The 26,523-nt window shown below is 44.1% G+C and overlaps 1 protein-coding gene across 1 annotated transcript in view; it reads right to left on the bottom strand.

Moving 5' to 3' along the window:
• Window positions 1-1,400: 1,400 nt before the first annotated feature.
• CPQ (carboxypeptidase Q) overlaps window positions 1,401-26,523 on the bottom strand; it is a 175,968-nt gene continuing 150,845 nt past the window's right edge. The window contains exon 9 of the mRNA XM_082752480.1: window positions 1,401-1,452. Coding sequence (XP_082608606.1) covers window positions 1,416-1,452 — 37 coding nt within the window. The 3' untranslated portion in view covers window positions 1,401-1,415. The remainder of the gene's footprint in view (window positions 1,453-26,523) is intronic.

Here is a 26,523-nt window from a genome sequence, read left to right as displayed (position 1 = left end):
GTCCATACTAGAAATCCTTTTGTCAGAAGTTCCAGTTTGAATTTTGGAATGAATACCAGACCCATAATTTCCAGGGTTCACGTCTATGCATTAAGATGCCTGTTTAGCAAGACTAACGTCAGCAGACTGAGCAGTCACAAGAGCATCCTTTCACATGCCTCATAAATGCATTTTGAGCTTCTTTCTTCTCAACCAGAAGCCAAGCATCACTCAGGGGCCTCATAGTGAAGAGAAGCAAGAGTGATAAAGCACGGTTATTTTTCTTGCTTGGCAACATTTCAGTCTATAGAAGATGTATAGAACTAATACAGACAGATGTTAGCTGTCCTAGGAAGAACTATGAGGAAGACCTGCAAGAAGCTTAAGCCTGAAGGTAAAGGCTTCAGAAAAGCTCAGATAAGATTTGGGGTCAGGGCCAACTTCATCCTGAAGAGGTCACATAAATTGTATTTGATACAGACAAAACATTTCAAAAGCTTTTGCTACTTGCCAATAAACTCAGCTGTGGTGATGTATGTTTAACATCACCTGGAAGTCTCCATTTTTATTCCACGGAAGACCACAAAGGTGATCTGAACTACATAAAGAAACCTTTTTTTATAAAGTGTTTCTGATTAGACGGCTATTGACTTGTTGAGATGTTAGAAAGTTTGACTAAGTACAGTTCCTGATCAAGTTTTGGTGCAGAAACAAGGCATGAGATTTTTAATCACACAATCTGATTATCTTTTAGGACAGTCAGAGATACTGGCTTCCAAGCAGTAGGCATGTTAAATGTGATTTTGCTGCTCCATGTGGAATAAAAAGCAAGCAACAAGTGTTATGCTTTAAAAGTTGTTATTTTCATTATATTATTAAAACTTGGTTTTATTATAAATCCAGCAACATCTGATACTGACACTGCTGGTTTTAAACACTAGGACAGCCAATTTCTTCCAGGATATTTTGAGAAAAGTATTCAAATAAGTGTCAACAGATCTTTTATAATACATGGCCTTTTCCTTGAAAAGTAATGCAATGTTTCATTTTCACACATTTTTACTTCAGATTAACAACTCCTTTGGACCACATTATTCACTTAAATCCCAGGCTAGGGCTAGGTGCAAATCCCAAACAGCTTAATAGCACTGCTGACTTAGCTCTTTGTTGAAACATGTTTTGTGTTTGTTTTAGTTCATTTGAATTAGAGAACAAGTACTCTTCACACAAGGAAAGACGTTTTCAGTTTTGGTATCTATTTATAAAAGCTGTAACATCTATCATGGCACCAAAATGTCAGGGTGTTTGAAGTGTAACGGCTACTGTGTGTTTCTCCTGGTTTTCCATCCTCAAGGCTCAAGCCTAGGGTGAATTTCTTCCTTCTCGTCTGTGAAATATGATGCTCTTCACCCACTGTGCTCCTGGTAATACTTGAATTACTTCAGACTCTCCAATGCAATTAGCCCACGGGAGCTGAAGTGAAAAGACAAACAAAATGAGTTTTCTCTCCCCTGTCTTCTTGTGAGTAAAACTAGGATTTAATGAACTACAAATTTAAAATTAAATTTAATGAATTACCTGTTCTTGTAAAACATGGTCTGCATAAAGAAGTAGACAGCATTTATTGTCCCTTCTCCCTTCTGAAAAATGACAGAGCTCATGGAAAAGGGGATGTTTATCCAAGCTCTTATTCCAACATGAGTTCATGTGCTGTAAAATTTAGTTTCGTTCCAAAATTCACTATGCTCTTATTCTTCATTTAAGGAATAAGACTGAGACCTTGATATTTTATAGTACTGTGATAACTTCTGCGAGTGTTTCCAAAAGCAGAGAAGACTGAAACTTTCTGGAGATCAGATGATTTTTCCTCATCACCACCGACGTTAACAAAATGTAGAATTTGGCCAGGGCAGGACGTACGTATTGCAAACTCTGCTGTTTCCATTAACCACAACCCAAGGTCTCTGCAGAAAGAACTGTGCTCTAGTTTGTTTGACTTTCTGACTCTGGGCCCCCTGAAGAATCAAATATCACAGCTTAAAACCTGTTAAAATATATCTTGGTTTCAGAGCTTAAAAGTTGGTAATCCGTAACTCAGCATCTGAAAACACACTTATTAGCAGAAAGGAGGGATCCCTAAAGATGACATATGAATGATGAAAGGTATTTTATTTATGTGGGTCAGATCAGTTCACAGTCTCTCAAACAGCAATGTTCTTGACTTTGTGTGCAGGTCAGAGCTCTTTGCTTCTTCACCCCCTCAGAGAAACCCGATGCTTTCCTAAGCCTGTTACAGATCATTAAAAAGGTGATTTCCCAGAAGCCTGTTATACCAACACACAGCAAAAGTGTCACAGCACGTTCTGACACACGACTGTCTACTGCCCTGTGCTGTCTTGATGAGCAAACCCCTTCCAAGTTGTCATATTGCAGTAATGGGGTTGGAGGGTCAGGCAGACATAGACGCTTTTTAAACTTCAGCAGTGGGTTGGTGTAACACGTTTCTCTGGGAGGGAGCACCTGCTATAAGGGTAGGGCCAAAACAACAACAAAAACCACAAAGAACAAAGAGGAGGGGGCTTCCCCTTCAAGGCCTGGAGGAGTTATTGCAAATGCGTGAAGCAGCCCTTGGAGTTTTCCTTGGCAGGTCATTTATTCTACCTTTCCACTTCTAGTGCAATGTTCAAGAATCCAAACCTAAAGTGGTCCTGGGTCTTCTTTGTGGTGTACTATGCTAGCTAGGAAATCAGTTTGCAAGATGCCATGTGCTAAAGTGACCTTACCTCCACCATCACAGGTCTGTGTGTGTACCTAGGGCATGTCGCGATCAGTTGCAGAAGGAGGGTTGGAAATTTGTCGTTGCATGTAGTTGCACCTTATAAGTGGCTGGCACTGTGGTTATCTGTTGTACTGCTGATACCAGTCCTGAACGTGTAGTTCAGTGATTTCCAGTTCATTATGTACCATTAATAAATAAATACACCACTCCAACCTTGATTTGGTTTGAACTGTATGAACCAATCAGGTTTTACAATAATGCTCAGCCAACAAGAAGAGCAAGGAACTGAATTCTGTCCAACCCTCCTCAATCTGTCTGGAAAACACTGAGAAATGGGATCTTCCCATGAGGATCAGCACCACTTCTTCCCTCCAGTGCTAATTCTTCATTGTATGCCCCGCTGAAAGCAGCATGCCCGGATTTCACTGCATGAATACAGCTGACCCCCTGCATGGCCAGAATGGTATTCCTCTGGTCTGGGAGCAGTTGGCCAATTCTAGAGACATCAATTACCCAAAGCACTGTTCTGCCAAACCATGACACCTGGAGTACCTTCCTTAATCTTGATTTCTCCATATTTTTTCTCCACTTTCCACTTCTTTCCAGTGAAAAAGGGCAGAGTGTGATAAAGGCACACCAGCCCCTTTCTGTATATTTCCACAGAGATGACAGCATGCCACAGCACGCTCTGAAAGCACCAGCAAAAGTGCTGCTCACAGAGCGACAGCAATTTGTTTGCAAAAGTGGGTTTGAATACAGTTTCTATTGGGAGATGCCAGCAGGGGAGGTGCAGGGAAAGTTCTCACTGCACTATCAGCATCCAGCACTGATTGTAAGCTACCTACAGTCATTCTGCTCAGAAAAAAAAAAAAAGACCATTTTTATCATATGCATATTTATGCTCAGCAGTAACAATCTTGCAGAGAAATGGGGAGCAGTTTAGCTCTGATGGCTGATTTTAAGTTTTCCCACTATACCCCATGAAAATACAGTTGGCAGCATATGCTGTCAGAGAGCACATTAGCACTGAATTCATTCAAACCTACCCGCTCGGGCAGGAAAAGGGTTGGAGCTATTCTTACATTATTCATGGCAAGCTTTGGCAACTCATTCAGTGTCAGCATTCACAGCTTCAGCTCCGTGGTGTCCCCATTGTCCCACACATCCCCAGTGCTCAGGCTCAGCACTTCCAATGGCAATAAATACATTATAGGTTTCCGGTGCCATTATGCAAAGGAAGGCAGGAAAGCATTAAGCCAGCCTGTATGCCAAAAGGATGAAGAAGACATCTCCTCCATCTCTTCCTTTGGCTGGTGACTCTGCACCTTTTTTGTTTCCAGAACGGAGCTCATCCTTTTGGCAGCATCAACCACATTCAAACTCCTTCTCCACTTCCTTCATTCCCTTTTGTACCATTAAGCAGTTGCCCTTGAACTTCTCTTGGCCAGGCAGGAACATGCAAGGAAAAGACAGGGGCAGTGTGAGGAATGGCAACAAGCAGACCCAGCAGTAGTAAACAGAGGTGTGTAAATCCCTGTTACAAACTCACATTTTGTCAACTCATTGTTGACTCATCCCAGTTCAGCCTTCCCACATACAATTCATAGTTTTCATTCTTTCTGTTGGCATATATTATGGTAATTGAAAGCTCTTCAGCTATGCAGGCATATCAATCCACCACCAATAAATTGATGAAGCAGGAAGTTCTTAAAAAATTGATTACTTTAGGAATGTCCTTCCTGGGCTGGTGTGGCATTTCTGATAGCAGCTGAATTCCTTTGAGAATAAGGTTCAAGTGGACTTTTGCAGAAAGCACATGCTTGCAGGCAGCCTGGAGGCTTCAGCTTGGGATGATACCTTCCTCCTCTCTAGGTGAAAGGTATATCCCTGGCTGCTTCCTGCTTCTGAGTCTGGGATCATCTTTGGGAGAGCTTTGTGAAGGCAATCTTCTCACTTTTCCTTTAACATCTCCTAGTCCTGAGTAATGGAGAAATATGCACACAAAATTGGATGGTTAACATTCCCAAAAGCTCCAAAACAGCTATAAAGGACAGGTCCCCAGCATGGTGTTGGACTCCCGAGTCCCTTTTTGAATGATTTTGAGAAAGTTTCCTTTTGTATCACACAACTTTCCTCCAAAGCACGTGATTGAACTGAACTTCAATAGCTTTGTCTGGGTCCGTTTTCACAAGTTTTGCTTCCACCATGCTTGAGATGAAATAAAACTGCTGAGGCGCCTTTAAAGTTACAAAATGTGCAGTCTGAGATTGTTGCCCTGGGGTTTGGTGTAGAAAGACAAATGGAAAATATAATTTTGCTTAAGTCCCTGCTGTCCTTTGTTTGAGCATTTGACTCTAATCCTCCTTAGTCATAAGAAGTTTATTATTTGTTTAATGCTCCTTTTGAGTCTCTGAAAATAACAGAATGAGGAGAAATAGGATGATTAATAGTTGCTCATGAAAGTCATAAAGTAAATTGTCAGCTCCTTTCCATCAGCTCAGCACTCAGGCCAGCCACATGGGGAGGCCACGGGGACAGGGACACCTCAAAGCCAGGATATAGGAGCCCACGCCAAGCCTCCCACCAAAGCCCGGAGCTGCAGAGCTGGGGACAACTTTTGCTCTGAGACCTATGCCCCAGCTCAGCCCTAATTCGGTTTCAAGCCTCATTGCCATGGAGAGGAGACTACCACCGCCTGCTCTTGGAAGGACCAGGGGCACAAGGCCAACAGTTCCCAGACAGAGACCTCCAGGACCATCAGATGTGGAGATCATTTTTTTGACCTACCACTGAGTCCCCCAAAATTTGTCCAGAGGGTGTCTTAGATCTCCACTGAAAATAAATAAATAAATAAATAAATATATTAGTGGCCTCTGAAGGCAAGTGAAAACACTGTCTTCACAAAACCACGTCTTCTCTATGGCCACCAATCTACTGGCAAGTGGAATCCAATTTTATATTTAGTGAGTGTCCCAGAGGGAAAAGCAAGATCTGATAGACTTCTTCCATTCCTAACTGCTCTAATGCTGCTCCCCTTCTCCACATCCACTTGAGGAGCAAATTCAATTAAAACGTGCTTGCCAATTTACGAAATCATTAACATGTTAATGATTTAGCAGTTTTACAGAAGTGAAAAAGGAAAAAGGAAATAGTTTAGCAAATCCATCTGTACCATTGTGACGAGGAGCTATGGAGGGCTGCTGGCACTGGGCTGCAATTAGAAGCCCCAGACCAGAGCTGCCTCCAGCTCTCCCCCTGGCCTGGGGCAGAACAGTCCCTTCCACCACCAAAACTGAAGCCAAGCTGTGCTAGGATAGCAGCAAGGTCACCAGGTAGGTGTAGATTGAAGACAGACAAACACTGGGTAATTTTTATCAGCACAATTACATTATGTATCAGCATTAACAGCATTTTTAGCAGCCACAACTGACCTCAAGCACACCTACATGAGCTGCAGTCACAGGGATTCCTCCAAAACCTGAGGGATTTCTCACTTGCCCAAAATACTCAATGGCCCAGTGAGTGAAGCACCAACTATCCCCTGTTTTGGAACAGAATGATTGTATTTTTTCTGTGTTAACGTGTTGTGAAGTTTGCACTTGAACACCAGTGGAGGCAGTTGTCTTTCCAGAGGTGAGCTCTCATTTCAAAACATGACAGATTTGGGAGCCGTGGGAGCATGCTGCTTCTTTTTTTTTCCCTGACAGGAAATACTAACACTATTGCCAAACCTCAAATATAAAGTGGCATTTATGCCTTATGCAAGGAAGGTTTAGGAGAGCAGAGCTGGGAACAGCAGTAGCTGATGATTGCCTTTTACTTGGGCAATGGGAGCAAGCTGAGCAAGGACCTGCCTGGTTTGTCACAGTTGGTGTGCTCTTTCTTAGCAAGACAAAGAAGAAAAGACAAAGAAATGTTCCTACCAAAAATGAAAATATGAAGAGCAATAGGATCATTGTAGTGGCTAAGCCCTAAGGACTTTCATAATGTTGATGTTCATAGCAGCAGGACGAGGCAGCAGGATGAGGCACCCTTTTCAGAAGCATCTATCAGCCCCAAACTTGGTTTACTCAGTTTATTGGGTTTGCCCAATAACCACACTTTCAGGTTTCTTTGTTTGGAAGAGCTGTGAGGGAAAGCCTAAGAGACTTGGCAGAGCTCAGCTGCTCTGTGTTTCCACCCCAGGTGCCCTGACTGTGTCTGGGTTTTCCCTAGACCTGTACCAGAGCACGCTTGTCCAAGAGTTGATGCTTCACAGCAGGGGCTTCTTGTGAACACACTGGTCAGTCTGGTGGGTACCAAATGAACATCAACCTGACTGAATTTTTCTTGCCTAGGACTTCCTATGAAAATGTTTGCATATTTCAGATTGCTCAGTTAGCATAAATTAACGGCAGCTGATGGATTAACCAGAAGGTGCATTTAGAGTACAAAGCCAAATTCAGCTAACTAAGCAAGACTGCAACACTAAAGCATAACTACCCTGCTAGGATCCATTATATTCCAGCAGGTTTAAAAAAACAAAACAAAACAAAAACAAAACAACAACACACAACCTCCCTGCTCCATTTGTAAACTTTGTAAAATTGCCTAATTAGAGTGCATTTTACAAGGATTTTTGGAAACTGCATCAATTTGCTAGCCAGATTAATGTGACAGAGTACGACCATCGCTTCTCTCTGAAGTGTGCTGGACCCCACAGCTGGATCCAGGCTGCGCAGTTCATCTTGGGCAGATGTATTACCATCAAAACAGATCATAAAGGAAGGTTCCTGGGAAGCTGAGGATATCTGAGGATGTCTCTTTCTTTTAGATATGAATGTACAGAAAAAATGATTTGTTTCAGCCCACTCAATCACTTGGATATTGTTTGAAACTGCAGCTGAGACTGCCACTGATTGTCTGTAAACATACAGAGAGCGGCACAGGCCTTGCCCCGAAGGGTGCACATTTGCTGCTTTAAAAGAGAAGCTGAATTTTGAGCCCAAGAGACTCAAAACACATTTGAGCTGCTTGGAGAATTTGGGGGGAAGCCTGGGTTTGGATTGCTCCTTTGCAGAGAACAAAGTGCAGAAGAAGACCAGCCTGGCTGAACAGAGAGCTGTGGCTAGAGCTCAGGAAGAAAAAAGAGGGTTTACGGCCTTTGGAAGAAGTGGTGGGCCACTCAGGAGGACTACAAAGATATCATGAGGCTGTGCAGGGAGAAAACTAGAAGAGCCAAAACCCAATTTGAGCTCAAACTGTCTACTGCTGTTAAAGATGTTAAAAAAGCTTTTTATAAATACACAAACCCGAAAGGAGGACTAAGAAGAATCTCCATCCTTTATTGGATGTGGGGGGAAACATAGTGAGAAGAGATGTGGGAAAGGCTGAGGTACTTAATGCCTTCTTTGCCTCGGTCCTTAGCAGCAGTTGTTCTATGTTTGTTCTATGGATTCCCAGTCCCCTGAGCTGGTAGGTAGGGACAGGGAGCAGAATGAAACCCTCATCATCCGCAAGGAAACGGTTAGTATCCTGCTAAACCAAACAGATGTAGACAAGTCTATGGGGCCAGATGGTATCCACCTGAGGGTACTGAGGGAGCTGGTGGAAGTGCTCACCAAGCTGCTTTCCATCATTTATCAGAAGTCCTGGCTATCAGGGGAGGTCCCAGTCAGCTGGCAGCTAGAAAATGTGACCTCCATCTACAGGGAGGGCCAGAAGGAGGATCCAGAAAAATACAGGCATGTCAGTCTGCCCTTGGTGCTGGGGAAGCTCCTGGAGTAGACTGTCTTGAGTGCCATCATGCAGCACTACCAGGGCAACCAGGAGATCAGGCTCAGTCAGCGTGGGTCTATCAAAGTGTAGTGGGTTTATGTGGCAAGGTTTTGGTAGCAGGGAGCCATAGGGGTGGTTTCTGTGAGAAAGATCTAGAAGCTGCCCCATGTTTGGGAAGGGCCCCATTGTTTTCCAGATCCGAGCCAATAAGCGATGTTGTTTTGCGCCTCTGTGAGAGCATATTTAAGACAGGGAAAAAACGCTGCGCCACACAGCAGCCGGGAGAGTCAAGGGAGTGAGAGAACAGCCTTGCACCAAGGTCAGTGTAGAAGGAGGGGGAGAGGTGCTCCAGGCGCCGGAGCAGAAGTCCCCTGCGGCCTGTGGTGAGGACCATGGTGAAGCAGGATGTCCCCCTGCAGCCCATGGAGTACCACGGTGGAGCAGGGTTCCACGCTGCAGCCCGTGGAGGAGACCACGGTGGAGCAGGTGGCCCTGCACCGACGGAGGCTGCCGCCTGTGGAAGACCCCTGCCGGAGCAGATTCCGGGCCGGACCTGTAGCCCGTGGAGAGGAGCCCACGCAGGAGCAGGTGACCTGGCAGGAGCTGCTGCCCGCAGGGGAGCCAGGTTGGAGCAGTTTTCTCCTGAGGGATGGACCCCGTGGTACGGACCCATATCTGGAGCAGTTCTGGAAGAGCTGCTGCCTGTGGGAAGCCCACGCCGGATCAGTTCATCAAGGACTGCATCCCGTGGGTGGGACCCCACAGCACAGGGGACAAGAGTGACCGAGAAGGAGCGGCAGAGAAGAAGTGCTGTAGACTGACCATAACCCCCATTCCCTGTTCCCCTGCGCCGCTCGGGGGGAGGAGGTGGAAAAAGGGTGGATGGGGGGGGAAGGTGCTTTTGGTTTTTTTTCCTTTGTTTTCTCACTTCTCTCGCTTGTTAGTTGTAGGCAATAAATCTTACTATCTCCTTATGCCGAGTCTGTTTTGCCCGTTACAATAATTATTGCGTGATTTTCTCGTCCTTATCTCAATCCTTGAGCCCTTTTCACATATTTTCTCCCCATTCCTCTTTGAGGAGGGGGAGTGAGAGAGCGGCTGTGGTGGAGCTCGGCTGCTCACTCGAGCGGAACCACGACACAAAGGCAGGTCCTGCTTGACGAACCTGGTCTCCTTCTACAGCAATGTGACATGCTCAGTGGACAAGGGAAATGCTGTGGATGTGGTCTGGCTAGATTTCAGTAAGGCTTTTGTTACCGTTTCCTACAGCATTCTGGAGAAACTGGCTGCTCGTGGGTTGGAGCTGTGTATGCCTCATTAGGTGAAAAACTGGCTGGGTGGCCAGGCCCAAAGAGTCGTGGTGAGTGGAGTTAAATCCAGCTGGAGGCCGGTCACTACTGGTGTCCCCAGAGCTCAGTACTGGGGCCAGTTCTCTTCAGTATCCTTATCAATGATCTCAACAAGGGGATTCTTCCTTTGCTGTACTGACGTTGCTTTTTAATTATGTAGTCCTTCAGCTGTGAATATTCATAAACTAGAAACAGAAATACCTGCCCGCCTCTGGGATTAATTCTTCACCATACATCTATGGAGGGCACAAAACACAGGTGCAATACTTGCTGGACGAAAGCTGAGGGATGGCTTAATGCTCCTGGGAATGCCATAGGACAGGAAAAGAAAAGCAGCTGAATTTTAAGACAGTAGTTTTGTAGTAGTTTTTTTAGTAGTTTTTTTTAGTAGTTTTTTTTTTTTTTTCCTAGCTTAAATTACAAATGAAATGTAGAGTGAAAATTTTGGTTGGGAAAATGCTCATTCTTCAAATGCCAGTGAGCTGACTGTGGCTCTAGAAAGATTTTCTAAGCTTTGTGAATGAGTAATGAGGACAGAAAGAAAGATAGACAGAAGGCATACTTTAAAATAAAGACTTTTCTGACAGTGAAATGCATGTGATGAGTGCAAGTAAAAACACCTGAAGGTGAGATTGCTCCCTATGAAAAATTTTATATCAAAAGCAAATATAGGTCATTCCACTGGAAGAGGAGAGCGAACACGCTAGTCACAGAAGTCCTTTGTGAAATAATTGGCTTTACTGCTTTCTGCTTTACTCCACATAAAACATTTTATCTGGACCTAGGAGTGACCTGGGCTCAGGCAGACATGTTAACCCATGTTCCTTCGGCTTACGAAGCAGATTCTCCCATCGGATCTGTCCTCCTGTCCCAGCACAACCCACTGTTTCCCTTGAAGCCCACACTAGCCTTCAGACATCAGGACTACTGGCGTAACTCACTCGGCCAGTCTCCTGCCTGCAGCTCATTCAGTAGCACACAAGGGGCTACCATTTGTGTCCAGAGAGAGAAAAGAGAGTTTGAACGATGTGAAGTTGTAGGTGCTGCTTAGTCCTGCAGTTCATAAGCTAAGCTGGGTAAATTTGCTGACTTTGCTGAGAACAGAGAGAAGAAGGGGATGAGAAGCAACCATGGTGTCATCTACTGCAGAAACCCCACGCATGACTTTACCCTAATTTAAATGACATCCCTGTGAGGAACTGTGCTATCTTTGATTTACTGAGGTGGGCAAACATAAAAAAAGCTTCTCAGAGCTTCTAGTAACGCTCTGCTTCATGTGGATGCTGCTGTCCCTGGGCTGAGGAACATCTCACAAGGGAAGCTGCAGGAGATGTGGTGTGCAGTGCTGCATGGTGCAGGCTTCACATTGACCTCTGCAGATAAAAGCAAATATGGAGCAGCTGCTCATTCAGGAAGAGTTATTCACCTTGTGGAGGATCCAAGTGGGGACCTAAGGGTGTGTGATGGGGTAACAAAGCAGGGAGGCCCTACTGGTGTAGACTGGGAGGAGCTATGACTTCCATGCCATCTTCTGGCTTCTCCTGACTGCAGGTGCTGGTCTCGCACCCTTCAGGTTCTCAGAACACCAGATGTGGTTGGTGCTGAGAAAGAAAAAAAGAAAAAAATGTTGTCTTTTGCATGTCTTTGTCACTGCTGATGTAGAGCACAGCATTGCTAATGTCTGTCCTTCACTGCATTGCCAGTTCACATTGGTATGCCACGTTTTTCTTTCGGAGCTGTGTGACCCCATGCTGCCTTCCCAGAGCTTGTGCTGATTTCCTGGTCTTATCCTATTGTGCAGACCTCTGATTTAGACCCATCCTTGCTTGCTTAATGTTGGCAGCCCTAAAAGACTGGCCTGGGTTTTTGAGCTACACATGCATTCACATGCACACGCTGCACTGAACCCTCCCTTACAAACTGTTCCTGCAGAGCAAGAACAAGTGGCCAGAGATGGGGAAACCTTCAATCCTCTGTTTCCTCCTCCTGGTCCCCTTTATGTCAGTATCAGAAGGGAAATGGGCCAAAGCTTGAAGCTTTTAATGTGAATGGGGCACTTTGATATTGTTGGCGAGGGAGCGGATCGGACAAGCTCCGCTATTCTTAATTCTGGAAAACAACGGAGCAGTATGGTATCACACCCTGCCTCAGGCAAGGCCAGCTCAGATCAAGCAGGAAACCAAATGTTGATGTTTCAGAGATTTCTTAGCTCTGAGGTACTCTAACACACTGAAATGGTTGTGCCGCAGAAATGGGATTCAATGCGCTCGCTATTTTCTCACACTGCTTGAACACCCACGAGGGGTTCCCATGAATGCCTGCCTGCAAGCAGGCAGGGGGTTGCTGATGCCATAATTATCTTGAAATGGCTGCATTGCTTTTTTATTGGATTAGCATTAAAAGCCCAAATATGAGCTTTCTGTGGGATGCTTCTGTGTAATTAGATGCTAGAAGACATGTAAATGTATATCTGCCGGGGCAGGAGCTAACTCAATCCGTCATTTATAAGCAAGCAACAGGGTCACTTTGTTGTCCCAGGACTGCACGGTGTCACCAAGAGAGCCCTAAGCTGGGTCTTGGGGCCGCCAGTGAGCACAGGTCCATTTAGGGTCACTTATGACAGGGGCTGAACAAAGGATAAATATGCATCTGACAAAAACCATGTTTGAAAATATATTTATTGTGTCAGATTTCATGAGCAGTAGCTATTTCTCCATTCAAGCTGAATGATAGCATTCAGCTTGCACACTTACTCATCCTGACAGCTAACAAGATAAACATGTCAACGTGTGATTTGCCAAATATTTTCCTGTGGAATTCAGGCAGGAGTTGCCAAAGGAGCTGGCTTTTGGCAGGGGATCGCTGCATGCCAGCATACACACTCGCAGCATGCATGGCAAGCAAAACACGCACCACCAAATCCACTAGGGATGTTTTCCTGGTGCACTTCAACTCTGCCCACCATGGCACTCTCCTGACCCGTTATAAAGCTCCAGAAATCCTGATTTTGCTGCACAGAATAATTGCACAGGGAAGATCTGCTGTTCCTGCAGGTTTAGCAGGTGCCAGGAGCTGGACAATGTTCATTAGACCTTGGCAGCAGAGGCTTCAAAGGGCAGCGCTGGCAAGTCCCGAATTGGCTTTGCCTTTCATTGCAGGGCAGTTCTTCCCGGAGACTGAGCTGGCGACCTTTATCAGAGCGAGTTTTATTTACAGATTGGGAAATGGCAGAATGTCCTTTAAGATGAAAGAAATCAAAACACAAGAGAAAAGAAAGATTTTGCAGGAGCAAAAGCTTTGACAGGAGATCTGTTTGGAGGAGTCTGTATAAACAGACCTGTTGGGCTGATATCTCATATTTTAGCCACAGCTCCTTGGAGCCTTTAGCTTGATAATGAAGGGACTTTTAGGCTTTGGACTCCCCAGTGCATCTGTCTTTTAATAACTATGCAGCTACTTCCTCATGCACTTTCAGCTGACTTCAGTGCAGTTGTCCATCTGCTTGGTTTTGTGTTCCCTCTATGTCCTTTTAGCAGCAGGTAACACTCACTGCCTTAGCATTTTTTTACCTTGAAGACACTCAAAAGTGGTTTGCAGCCTCCTGTCCTCTTCCAGGTGTCTATTCCCACCTACGAAGGAAGACTAATTGCTTCATTGCTAATAAGAGCCTTCATGTGAAGGACAGAAACATCTCACAGCACAGGGCATACCAGGGAGCCAGCCAGGACCTTGACAGCCCAGCTCATTGCCCCAAATCACCTTTGCAGCCCAAACTGGGCCCTGGGTGTCCAACCTGGAGGCTGGGCACTGCAGTGCTGCAGTTCCCAGTGAAACATAGGGGAAGGTCCCACTGCTCTCCCCACCCAGTGTTGGGGATGCTCAGGAGAGCAGGCTCCCCTCCTCTGCAACCCCCGGCATGTCAGCATGAGGCTAGTGGCAAAAGCTGAGAGGGCTCCAGAAAAGCCCAGGAAAAGGTGTGATATAAGGAGACCTCTTTCTGTACCTGGCTGTGCTAGAGCACAAGGTTCTCCTCTCCTGAGCTGCCTCCTATAGACAGCACTGGGCTGGTGGGGAAGCCTCTGGCTTTCCCTTTCATGCCATACCCTCAGAGCAACTCGCTATGTTTTAAGTTGAATCTACTGCAACAAAAATTTCACTTAAAGATATTTAAATAACAGTACACAACTCTGTGTTATACAAAGGGTAAAAAGGGAAAATTATTATTTACTTAATGTTCTTGTTCTCAAGATGCAAGTCTCTTATGTGGTCAACAACAGACCCACCTTTCAGACAACCCATGGCCATGGAGCCACCATCCACATTAGTCACATAACAGTGAAGGATCCTGCCATCCTATAAACATGAAATAAAAATAGTTTGCATTTCTACAAGGTCTACAAGACCTGAGCCCTATAACTCAGCTAGGAGGTGTCCCCCACTAAGGGAAAAGGGAATCCAGGTCAACCAGTTGCCCATGGCTACACAGGAGAGAACAGGCTGTCCACCAGGCTGAGCTCCCCACCTATGTCTCCCTCCATGTCCAATGGACCATCCATATTGAGAAAACATCAGATATCTGGGTGCTAAAGTGCTGGGTGAAATAAAAATGTGGCCAGTCCATAAGGATCTCCTAGTTCCCAGTGTTTGTTTGTTTGTTTTTGCTTAGCTTGCTTCTGAAATACTTTGTCAGCACTTTAGTGAAAGGCACAAAAGAGCTCGCCCTCCGCAGCACTTGTGACAGTCCTAAAAAGAAACACTGCTCTGATTCCTTGCTTGTACGGCTTCCCTCCAACCCCTGCTTTGTCCCACCCATCAGCACAAGTTCTTGCCACCCTACCCCAAAGCCACGTCCCCACCCTGACCCATCTTTGCTGTGGCTGCACAGTAAGAGTGCCCCTGCGGTGTCCCAGAGGCCAAACACAACACATTGTCTTCACCATGCTCTTGAGGGTGTCGTGACAGAGCCTGCCCTTTTGGCTCCCCCTTTTTAGACTGCCTGCAGGAATATGCTCCCTCCACCACCACACGGAGGCCCAGGTGATGCTCCCTCCACAGAAGTGATGTGTGAGCTACCACAGTGCGGTCACAGCTACAAATCAGAAGATGCTGGAATTGGCTAGCTCAGCAAGGCTGCCCACCATCTTCTGGTTTTGATTGTGATTTGCCAAAAGACAGCATACCAAAAGACTCTAACAGCAGCTAGCTTTGCTCATGGACCATTCTCCTGGCTGTACTGGCATCTCTGACTCCTATTGCTCCATCCTGGCCTCCCCTTCCCATCCCTCTGACCAACTCAAATGCTGATAAACCAGTGATGTGCATGTGTGCGGTCCCATGCAACAAGAAAAATGTTGTCTTATATCAGAATGAGGCACTGGTTAGCCTGGTCTTTAGTCCATGTTAGAAATCCAGTTCAGAACGTGTGGTTTCATCTCCAAATGCCACATTTGCTCCTCTCTGGTGGACAGAATGGCCTCTGTGGGTAGTAGTACTTTTTGGACAGTGGACATGTCCTTGCTCTACAGGTCTCCTCCTCCAGTCCTCCTGTTTCTGACCACTGGTGAAGGCATCAGGATGGGGAGAGGGAGGTTTCTGCCATCTCCTCCCAGGTGCTGGCTACAGCAGAGTGAAGACTAAAGCCATAAGCATTGCCTTTGTCCATAAGACCTTCAGGTCATGCTTCTACTGCATCCAGTTGAAACCAAAGCTCCGAGGGATGACTGAGTCTTTTGGGCCCTTTCTTGGACCAGCCATAAGGCCAACATCAACAGAAAATTGTCGTGAGTCCAGGAACTCAAACAATGGGAATATATTGGAATATAGGCAAAGGCAACAGACTTCCCTGCAGGCTCCATGGTGTCTTTAGATGTGGATCTTGGATTTGGGGGCAGGTTTGGGGCTTGCTGGTGCCTGGAAGGGGCAGCATGGGCACATCACACCCTCACTTGGGCATGGTCTGGCTGAGTCCTTTAGGAACGATCCCCCTTCATGAATTTCTTCTGCTCCAGTATTTCTCTACAAGGCATCCATGTCTCAGAGCAGTTGAAGGCTCTGCCTCTGCTGGTGGTAGGACCTGCCCTTTAGGGACAGAGAGGTTGTGCCCGGTTCCTCTGCAGAGGATGTGAAGGCAGCTTGTGTCCCTTCCCTGTATCTTCCATAGGATAAATCAACACTCTGGCTTTTCCTTCTGAAGGAATTTACATAGCCTTTAATATGGGCTGTTAAACAGCAATGGGTTATAAACGGAGGCCATGCTTTACCAGAAATCAGTAAGTTGCAATGGAAATACTCTGTGCTGTGTGCAAAGGGCCCAGACGGTCAGGAAAAAAAACAAAACAGCTTTGGATTGTTTTGTGCCAGCATGGGTTTGGTCCGACCTGGGGGTAGAGGAGTTCAGAGCCAGGACAGTACAGAGGGCTGCTTGATCAGAGAGGGATCCCCAGGGAAAGATGGGAGGGAAAGAAGAGGAGAGGCTGCATTTTGGGACTCAGTATTTCAACTGGTCATCACAGATGATGAACTGGGTACTGGGCAAAGGGAATTGGAATAGCCTGAAGTTTGTGACTGCTCTGGCTCTGAAGAATCAGCAATACGCTCAGACTCCACGCGGCTGGGAGAGGCAGGCAGAGATGCAGCTGGTAATTACAGACTGCAAACAGGCAGCACGAGATGGCAAACAGGGAGAAGTTTAGCCTATCATGTAGCAACCCAAATCACTGCTCTAAATATGACTGAAATCCAGCTTAGAGATTTGCTGCAACTCTAAGTCCACCTGTGTTTAATCTGTTGTATTATATTTGTAATTTCACCATAACATAATTTATTGCTAGGCTGTGTTTTGGTATCTCAAGATACTGTCAAAAGGTTGAGCTGAATAAAGGAAACAAACAAACAAACAAACAAACAAGCAAAACAGTTTCAAAGAAACATCTGAAAACACCACAAACCAATACATATAGAGAGATACAAATTTTGAAAACGAATTCATGAGTTTTCTCCTGAACTCATTAGAATAGATAATATCTGAAGAGTTTTATCTTTGAACTTTCCCTCATAGTTTGAAAAGTTGGTTAGAGGGGAATAAGACCTCAGAATCTCATAGCACAGAGACCTAGTCTGCCACTTGCAAAGGAGGAGAAAAATGAGGAGCAAATATGAAAGAATAAAAACCATTTAAGTCTCAAATTTGGAAATACCTAAGTGATTATTTGTGGTGATTCTCTTTCCCTCCCAAACTTTAGAAGGAAATGAATTCTTTCCATAAATGTCACTCCTTCTTTGGGGAAAAAAGAAGATGATTCATGCAGAAAATTTCCACCAGGTCCAGTTGTAACGTCTTTGCTATTTTAAGTGGCATGTAATCAAACCGCATTCTTACATCCATTTATAGATATTTATGTCATACAAAGAATGCAACCTTGAACTCAGCCATTCACATATAAGAATACAAGTTGATATCAGGTTAATTTATTTTGCATCTTCTTGTAGGAATATTTCATTAGCAGAGATGATTAAAAAAGTACTGTCTTGACAAATAAAAAGGAAATCGGTTGTGGAGATCCTGCTGAAATTACATACTGAAAATATTTCATATGGATGTAAAGTAATACAGCCCAGGAAGAGAAGATGATGAACCTCTACAATGCATGAAAATGGAGCTATTTTGCAGGAAAGGCATTCCACAGCAATTTCTCTTTATAGGCCTGTACTGTACAAGCCAGGAAGTACACACTGTGAAGCTTGCACTGCAAATCTTTTTTTTTCCACCCATCATTCCCCAAACAGTGTTCAGATCAATGACATTTCAGATTTCTAATTCTTTGTGCAACTACTTAGAAACAAAGCAAACAAACAAACAAAAGCAACAACAACAAAACATTAAAAAAAATAAAAATCATAAAAATTAACAAAACAACCATCACCACCAAAATGGTGAGTGGATGTTTTACTGTATGTTTAATTATGGAGTTGCAGTTTTAAATCCTGGGGCCTGATGCTAAGGTTGGACTGTGCACCCACTGAAGTTAATGAAATGTTTGTCTAAGTAAAATAAACAGGGAGGCTAGAAGCAAATTGGAAACTTAGCTGAGATCGTATCTAGCTATTCACAGGTACAGCCAGAAGTATATGCAATCTGTTTAAGGGCTTACCTTATACAGCAAGCACAAAAAACACAGGTCCAGTATGATCATTTGAGTTTAAAAATTTTCCTCTTGCTTACACAACTTCAGTGCTGCTAGGACTGGATTTTCCATATGGCATTTATATGCACATTCACAAACTTACTGTGCTAGAAATCTCTAAGTTTTAATGGTGACTCATAGGTATCTAAATTAATTATTGCTTATCATAATAATTAAGACCTGCAGGCCTACTCTAATTTTGAATGCAGGTGTGGGAAGGAGATGAAAGTTTATTGTTTCAAATTATTTTATTTTTCAATGCATTATGGTAGGAGAGATTTGAAAAGACAGGAAGACTGGGTCAATTCAGCTGAGGTTTTTGTTACAATCCCTAATGCGATTAATATGTTAGAACTGTGAAAAATGAACAACAACAACAAATGCTGTCACAAATTCCTGGAACAGAATTATTGTCTGTAGCATGGTCCCAGCTGATCAGTGCATGCATAGAATCGGGGAATCACAGAACCACAGGATGGTTTCGGTTGGAAGGGACCTTAAAGCCTACCCAGTCCCAGCCTCCTGCCATGGGCAGGGACACCTCCCACCAGCCCAGGCTGCCCAAAGCCCCATCCAGCCTGGCCTTGAGCACCTCCAGGGATGGGGCATCCACAGCTTCTCTGGGCAGCCTGTGCCAGGGCCTCACCACCCTTACAGTGAAGAATTTATTTTTTATATGTAATCTAAATGTCCCCTTTTTGAGTTTAAAGCCATTCCCCCTTGCCCTATCCCTACATCCTCTGACACAGAGTCCCTCCCCAGCTTTCCTGTAACCCCCTTTAGGCACTGGAAGGCCACTGTAAGGTCTGCCCAGAGCCCCTTGGTCATCTTTGCGGCCCTCTGGCCTCGTTCTAATAGCTCCACATCCTTCTTCTGCTGGGAGCCCCAGAGCTGAACGCAGGGCTCCAGGTGGGGTCTCACGAGAGCAGAGCAGAGGGGGACAATCACCTCCCTCGCCCTGCTGGCCATGCTGCTTTTGGTGCAGCCCAGGGTACGGTTGGCTTTCTGGGCTGCAAGCACACATTGCCGGCTCATGTTGAAGTTCTCATCAACCACCACCCTCAGGGCCTTTTCCTCAGGGCTGATCTCAACCCATTCTCTGCCCAGCCTGTATTTGTGCTTGGGATTGCCCTGGTCCAGATGCAGGACCTCACACTCAGCCTTGCTGAACCTCACGAGGCTCACACAGGCCCACCTCTCAGGCCTGCCCAGGTCTCTGGATGTCATCCCTTCCCTCCTGCATGTAAACTGCACCACACAGCTTCATGTCATCAGCAAACTTGCTGAGGGTGCACTCAATTTCTCTGTCCATGTCACCAACAAAGATGTTAAGTAACACTGCTCCCATGATGCGATACATCGCAGTCATACACTCCATTCCCACTTCCAGAGTATACAAAAAGAAATTTGGAGTTTGAGATGAGAACATAGGCTCTTGGCAGGTACCTGGATAAAGGCTAATAGCCTCTGTTTTCTTCCAGAAACGTCTATTGCTGTGGAAAACTGCTCTGCAGATGGAAGAGCTGCCCACTCTACTTCACCAGCATCCTTCATTTCCAGGATTTGACCTACGCCCAAGACAGAGGACACTTCTTGACCTCAGCCCAGCAAAACGAGCAGCCTGGGCTCTCCCCAGCTGGGAATCCTTTCCCAGGGCAGTCATGGGCACTCCCGATAGGGAAATAAAGAATCAGCAGTCAAACAAAAGCATCCATTCTGAGCTCCAAATCCCAAACACTGGGCCTTAACACACTACAGACCCATTTACTTAATTATAACTAATACTGATTGTTCCTTTAAAGAATTAAACATTCATTTGGGAGTCACTGTCTAGATTCACATGCATACATAAAATGTCACATCTTCTAGAGATCTCCAATAAGATCTGACTGTATTTCCAACCACTGCAGAGGCCAAAATTTTGCAGAATGTTCAGTTACTTCTCAGATAAATTATTTACTTGAGAATGATGATTAGGAGCTGATAATGCAGAATTTCTTAGATGATCCAGTGAGATGTGGGCCTCCTGCTGTGAAGAACAGAAAAGCTGTGTGAAGGGGTCTGCTCTATTCCTTCTCCAAAGGACTGCAGAAGAAACTGGAAGGAGTCAAAATACTGCAATGTCTACAGCATCTGCTAGGAGCAAGTATAATAAAAAAGAAAAACCAAGGACTTATTTTTAATAAACACAGCGATCACCTTGCACTGCAGCCTGGTTTTCACTTAGATGTCCATAATATCACTGATACAAGAAAAAGTCAAATGCAGAAGGCAGAAGGAAAACCTTCTTCTCTCATCTGTATATGAAAAACAACAACAACAACAACAACAACAAAACACAAATGTGGTGTGGGTGCAGCTGAGCTCAGGGATGCTGCTGACGGCCCTGTGTGGTGCATAGCTCCTTGCTGCTCACATGGGGAAGAATGAAGACTTTGGCTTTATTTATCCACAAAGCAGGAGTCTGTAGCTCAGGGAACTACGTGAACTAGACAAATAAACTCTGTTCTGGCCCTTCTTTTTATGCTTCTTTTCACAATGCCTCTCCCTGCTACTTTCCTTTTCCAAGAACTTCCCAGTATATTTTCTACACTGCCTTTTACACATGGAAAAAAGTTTACTAGGCCAGTCAAAGCAGCTGCTGCCTACATTCAACTAATTTCTTCCTATACGTAAATAAATAAAAGGGTAGACCTACTTTAATGTTCTTACAAAAAAACTTTTTTTTTACTTTTTTTTTTTTTTTAAATGTATTTAAATTAAAGCAATCTGTGCGATTAATAACTTCTGGAATTGCATGGTCCGATTTTTGTCAGGCTTTACCTCCCCCCATATGTAGGTACCAGTGACTTTAAGTCAGGAATGTGTCTCAAAATATCTTCCTTGTGTATCTAATAAGCTTTATCAAAGGATAGAAAACATGATAATCTTTGCAATACGCATTTGCAAGCAAAATCTGTATTTTATGTTTAATACGCCAGATATAAGAACACTCCACATCTTACAGCATTGTCTAACAAACAGAGGGTACTTTTGTACTTTGCTGAATATTTCATTAACACCAAAACTGCCAACATTCCCTTTACCAGTGCTGGAAAGGAAACGATGCCAAGGAATATCTTTCAGACTACAAACGGGTAGACTGGGATGCTGGCTGTGCCTTACCCACTGGTCTGTCACAGTGATGGCACGGATTATCTCAGGGCTAGTGGAAGGACCCGTTGCTGTCCCTACACCTCCATGTGGAGCCAAAGCAGCCCCTCACCTATTAGGAAAACAAATCTGGATAGAAGCCTGCAAACTCCTATTCAGCAGCCCTGGTGTGTTACAGCTGTAGCCTGTTTCAGAAATTGCATGGGCGATGGTAGCCCTCACTTGTGGTCCTTCCAAGGACCAGAAGCCACTGGCCATTTGGGATTGCCTCAGGGCTGGCCAGCCAAAGGCACTGTTAACCTACAATTGCTTTTCAAGTAGAAATTCTTGGGTAAACGTGGATTTCAGTTATAAATGGCCGCTTCCAACCATTCAGCTGGAAGGGGTAGCTGATACCACTAAATGGATACAGTGCACTCAGATATTGATTTTTGGAGATATTAGTGTGATCTTGCACCACTTTCTACAACTCTGTGTAAGGCTGAGCATCACAGTACATTAGTGCAAGATGACTGTGGAGAAAGCTCAGCTGTGGAGGTGTTTGAATTTGGCAGTGAGTGGAGCTAGCCCGGCTGTGTGCATTAAAGATCTGCAACTGGCTTTACTAAAATGTCAGCTCTAAATACTCCATAAAATACATTATAGGGTCTCCTCGACAAAACCCCAAATCACAATGATTGTAACTGGCTTTGTGCCTTCACATTTCTTTATCAGGTTTCCCAAGTCTCCTATGTTTTTACACAGAACTAGGTCTATATATAGCAACAACCTAAATTCACTGAGGAACTTACTTTTTCCACCACATCTTCACTGTGAAGCCAAGAGAAACAGCAGTTTTATAACTGAGTTTCCTTTGAGAGTATGGGGTTTCTTCAGACTTGAGACTCAGAGGAAAATACAGCACAGGAAGCTGTGCTCAGTGTCCAACTTAGTGGAAGTTCCCTCAGGCTGAGATGCAACACGTGCCAGTCACTGGCTCCCAAGCTGTAACGCTGATAGTTTCTGAGCACTAGTGCTATGCCAAATGTAAGTCCCACCATGGAGCACTTGTTTATATTCAAGTCTCAGGGGACAGGCTTTCCTCTGGTTGTTTTCAAAGACTCACAGAATTGCAGAATGGCTTCGGTTGGAAGGGACCTTAAAGCCCACCCAGTTCCAGCCCCCTGCCATGGGCAGGGACACCTCCCACCAGCCCAGGTTGCCCAAAGCCCCATCCAGCCTGGCCTTGAGTACCTCCAGGGATGGGGCATCCACAGGTTCTCTGGGCAACTTCTCTGTTCTTTTATTATTATTATTATTATTATTAATTATTATAATTTTTTGGTTTCCCCAAAGACACAGTCAGGATTAAAGGGATGTTCACTGCCTATCACCATTCAAACCCAAAGGAAGCAACATGAAAAAGAAATGCAAAAAACTCAAAAAAATAAATTTCAAGAGCTTTTCTAGTTGCTAATGAGACTGCGCTACATTGCACCAGAACACCACAAAGCTGCACCAGTACATGACAGTTAATACCAGTGCCCAGAAAGCACCACTGGAAGATGGGGATGGAGAGGAGTCTCTTGATGTAAACAACTTGAAGCACAGGGTCTGCCTGGGTTTGAGGGTAAATAGGTAGCTGTGTGAACGGAGAAAGAAAAATATTTTAAAGTCTTAAAATATAGCTGGGTTTTGTTTCTGTTGCATTAAAATCTTGTTCGGTTTGAGGTCTTGTTGGGCTTTGGAAGCCAGGTCTAGGAGGTGGGGAGAGGTGGGAAATAAAAGACTTTTAGCGACACAATGAAAAACAGTATACAGCACTCACGGCAGGGCTGGCCTTTGTGCCAGCAACAGTCCTTTCATTTCACACAGCACAAAGGAAGACAGCAGCAAGTTTTCTCAAAACAAAACAAAACTCCATCTATCTCTCTGCAGCCAGTCAAGAAGAGAATGCAACTTTTTGTGAAATGTTGCCAAAATGATATAGCCACTTTGAGGGAATGATGTTCTATTTCTTGTGAAAGCTCTTGTTTTGCAGAAATTAGACTGTTGTAACACTTTGCTTTGCAGAAGTTTTGATCTTTTACCCCAGACACAAAGTGCCCAGGATGCAAATGCCTGAATTCTTGCAAGCACCCTAGCTTGCATCATATTACTCCTGTTTTAATGACTTTACATCAGCTCCCAGGAAAGTCATGTATTGATTCCGAAGTTCTCTTCATTAACTGCCATTAAGAGACTTTCAGAGGACTTGCTACATCATAGCTCTCTGATCTTCTTTCTATTTATTAACCACACTATTCTTTAAAATGCAAATCGGCTGGCTATTTAATTTGACCTGAATTATGAATCCTTAAAACACGAAAGAGAGATTTGCTATAAGATACATCATCAGAAAAATTCAGTAGTGAGAAAATGTGCACCTTCCTTTTATCTCCCACAACCACAACTTTCTCCTGCCGTGAAACGTGTCAGTTCATCTGTGCAGTATCTTTTGCTTCACCCATGATCAAAAATGTGCAATCATTGTTTTTTCTAAAGATTAAAGTGTAAAAACGATCTTTGATGCACTCTTATTCCTGTTGTTTACGCTGAAGTATTAGATAGCAACCTACAGTCCTACCTAAAGCCCTTTGGGGGGAAGGAAGGCAAATCTGGACATTTCAGAGTCTCCTCTATAAAGACAGGTGAGCCAGAAATGCCCTTTGGATTTCCCAAGCCTGCTCTGGATGTGTTATTGAGATATTGAATTTTTAGTGACATACTGAAGGCAAATAGCACAGCGATATGACGGCCGAAGAGCGCTGCCCCCATGATCCATGCAGCAGTTTTCCTTCCACCTGTTATCCTCCTGCTACTGCCGAAATCCCACGAAGGCAGCTGACCTCAGACAGCTGGAGAAGCAGCAAAACAGTTGGGCTTTTCTCCCTTTCTCCCTTCAATTAAGAATCACTGCATGCAACATAAATAAATCATCAACATCTGCAGTCGCACTAAGTCCTTTTTCTCCTAGATGACAAATCAAAGGGCAGATTTTTTTTATGCCTGAAGACTGTACAAGCACAGTGACCACCAATGTTATCCCACTGGTCAGTTACAAGCTCCAAAGAAGTTTACAGAGAAGATTCATTGCAAAGAAAACTCGCTCAGGGGAAATAGTGGGAAGCCCATCAATTTCAAACTTTAAAGTAAACCTTGACAAAAGACTCAGAACTGACTGCATGAAACAATCCTCTGTGAAAGGAAAAAGAAAGATGAAAAGCCCTGCTACAGCAATATTACACACTGCAGTTTCCAACCACAACTTCGTACAAGAGTTCTGGCACCAAGGGTTGTTGTTTCCAATTTCCCTTGAACCAGAAGCCTAATAAAAGTGCCCCGAGATCAGCTGATTTTCACCTACTTGGGTGATGAACGGTAACGAACCCATCAGTTACACACTTTTTCCATCCAGCTGGCTCAAGTCTGCTTAAAGCTGCTTTAAACTTCCAAGCCTGCCATCAGCCAGCCCAAGTTTTGGTCCTGTAACAACATCTGAGGCTACTGGAGTGTTTCCTGGATTCAAACTTCTTACTTTGCTTGTAGTTGCACTAAAAGTAGGCATTTTGGTCTTCAGTTTCCTCTTTATTTTTTCCAGCTCATGGAATAGTTGAGTGCTTCAGGTATCCTGGTGCTACGTTTCTATACGTGGGCGCGTTACGAATTTCTCATCTTCCCACTTGCACTTTTTGGTATTTTACTTTATGCATCCCATTTCCCTAAAGACATTTAGTTTTCTTCCACACTGAATGCAAGACATAAATATGGTGTTCATTCCTTCTCTTTTCATATGACATTAAACTGGTTTGGGTGGTTGTTGCTGGCAAACTGATGTGGTTTCTGAAATCTGGAGCCTGACTCTAGTTTAGAGGGGAGCAGCACCTCAGATCCACTGTATGTAATTGCTGGTTCGACTTTATTCCCCCAAACTTTTTGATTACCTGAGTGCCTGCAGGAAGAATAAATTCTCCTTAGGCTGCTTTGTTATTTTGGCTGTGTGAATTGTGAATATGCACATTGCTAGTGACACAAATTGAAATCGACTTTTAATGAAAGCATTGGGAAAAAAAGTATTTGAGGCAATGAAGTCGTTTTGAATTTTAGTTTCACCTAAAGTAAAAGAGCAGTTTTATATAACTAAGTTCTGTTGTAATTTCCTTTAGCAAAGTGATGCAGTTAATACCATGGATCAAACCTGGAGCCAGGGGTTGGCAGGTGAAAAAGCAAGTAATTGATGTATTCAGGAGCTTGAAAACAGAGTTATCAGTAAACAGTCTTCTTAAGCCACTGGCATTACTTCAAATTTCTCACTTTAATTTATACCCTGAGAAGCCTTCAGTGTCATTAATTGTATCTACTAAGCAAATGGAAAGGAAAGTAGAAGAATTTGTAATAAAACTGAACATAGAGGGAAATCCTCTGACATTTCACTAACTTGTAATACTTTATGAGGGATGACTCCTACTTATTTGTACTGAAGGCTCAGTAACCACCATGAACAGAAGCAGAAGATGTGAGCTTTGTGTGCATTTCTGTCCAGAATAATGCAGAAGGGTGGAACCTAACTCTCATTTTTGGAAATAGCCAAACAACCAACAACACTTCAACTTTGGAATAAATTCCCCCTTCACAGGAGCACGATATTACTATGCATGATGATTTTTGTACTAAAGTTTCTATTTTTTTTTCTCTTGATGTTTCTTTCTTGAAGTCTCTGCTCAGGTCTTTGAAGGGAAAGGTCTACAATTTCACATGCAGAGGATCCAATTTTTTAACCAACAGAAAACACAACTCCAAAGTTTCATCTGTTTTGAGGTCACAAAAACCCACAAAATTCTGATATGTTTTCCATTCCAAACTATGAATCAGTCATGGTGAAGTCAGGCCACAATGGTATTCAGATTCCAGCCAAGCTGAATTATTGTTTAGTTGCACAGTTAACTCACCTATGGACTGCAATTATGTGATGCCAAAACCTCAGCTGTTTTCAGGCTATGACCAAAGATAAAAGATTCCTCATCTGAACAAACAGTGTTCTGTGCTTTTGATAGCATCCAGTCTAGGAAATCGACCTTTTTGAGGTTTATTTTTCATGAATTAAATCCACACAGGAGACGTACCTGCAGGGTGTGCCAAGACCACCCAGCAAGATGGTTACCGAGTCAGGATTAGGGCTTGGGAGTTCCCACTTTATTGTCCTATGTTAAAACCACCAGACTGAGCTGATCCGAAGGAAAAAAAAAAAAAAGTGGGCCAGAATGCAAACTTTTACAGCATGGCAGTAAATTTGGAGCTTGTTAGA

The sequence above is a fragment of the Aythya marila genome (assembly GCF_965140915.1).
Source record: "Aythya marila genome assembly, chromosome: 2".
Lineage (NCBI taxonomy): Eukaryota > Metazoa > Chordata > Aves > Anseriformes > Anatidae > Aythya > Aythya marila.
The sequence above is the reverse complement of the archived record's forward strand: the minus strand, read 5'-3'. Positions and strand labels throughout refer to the sequence as shown.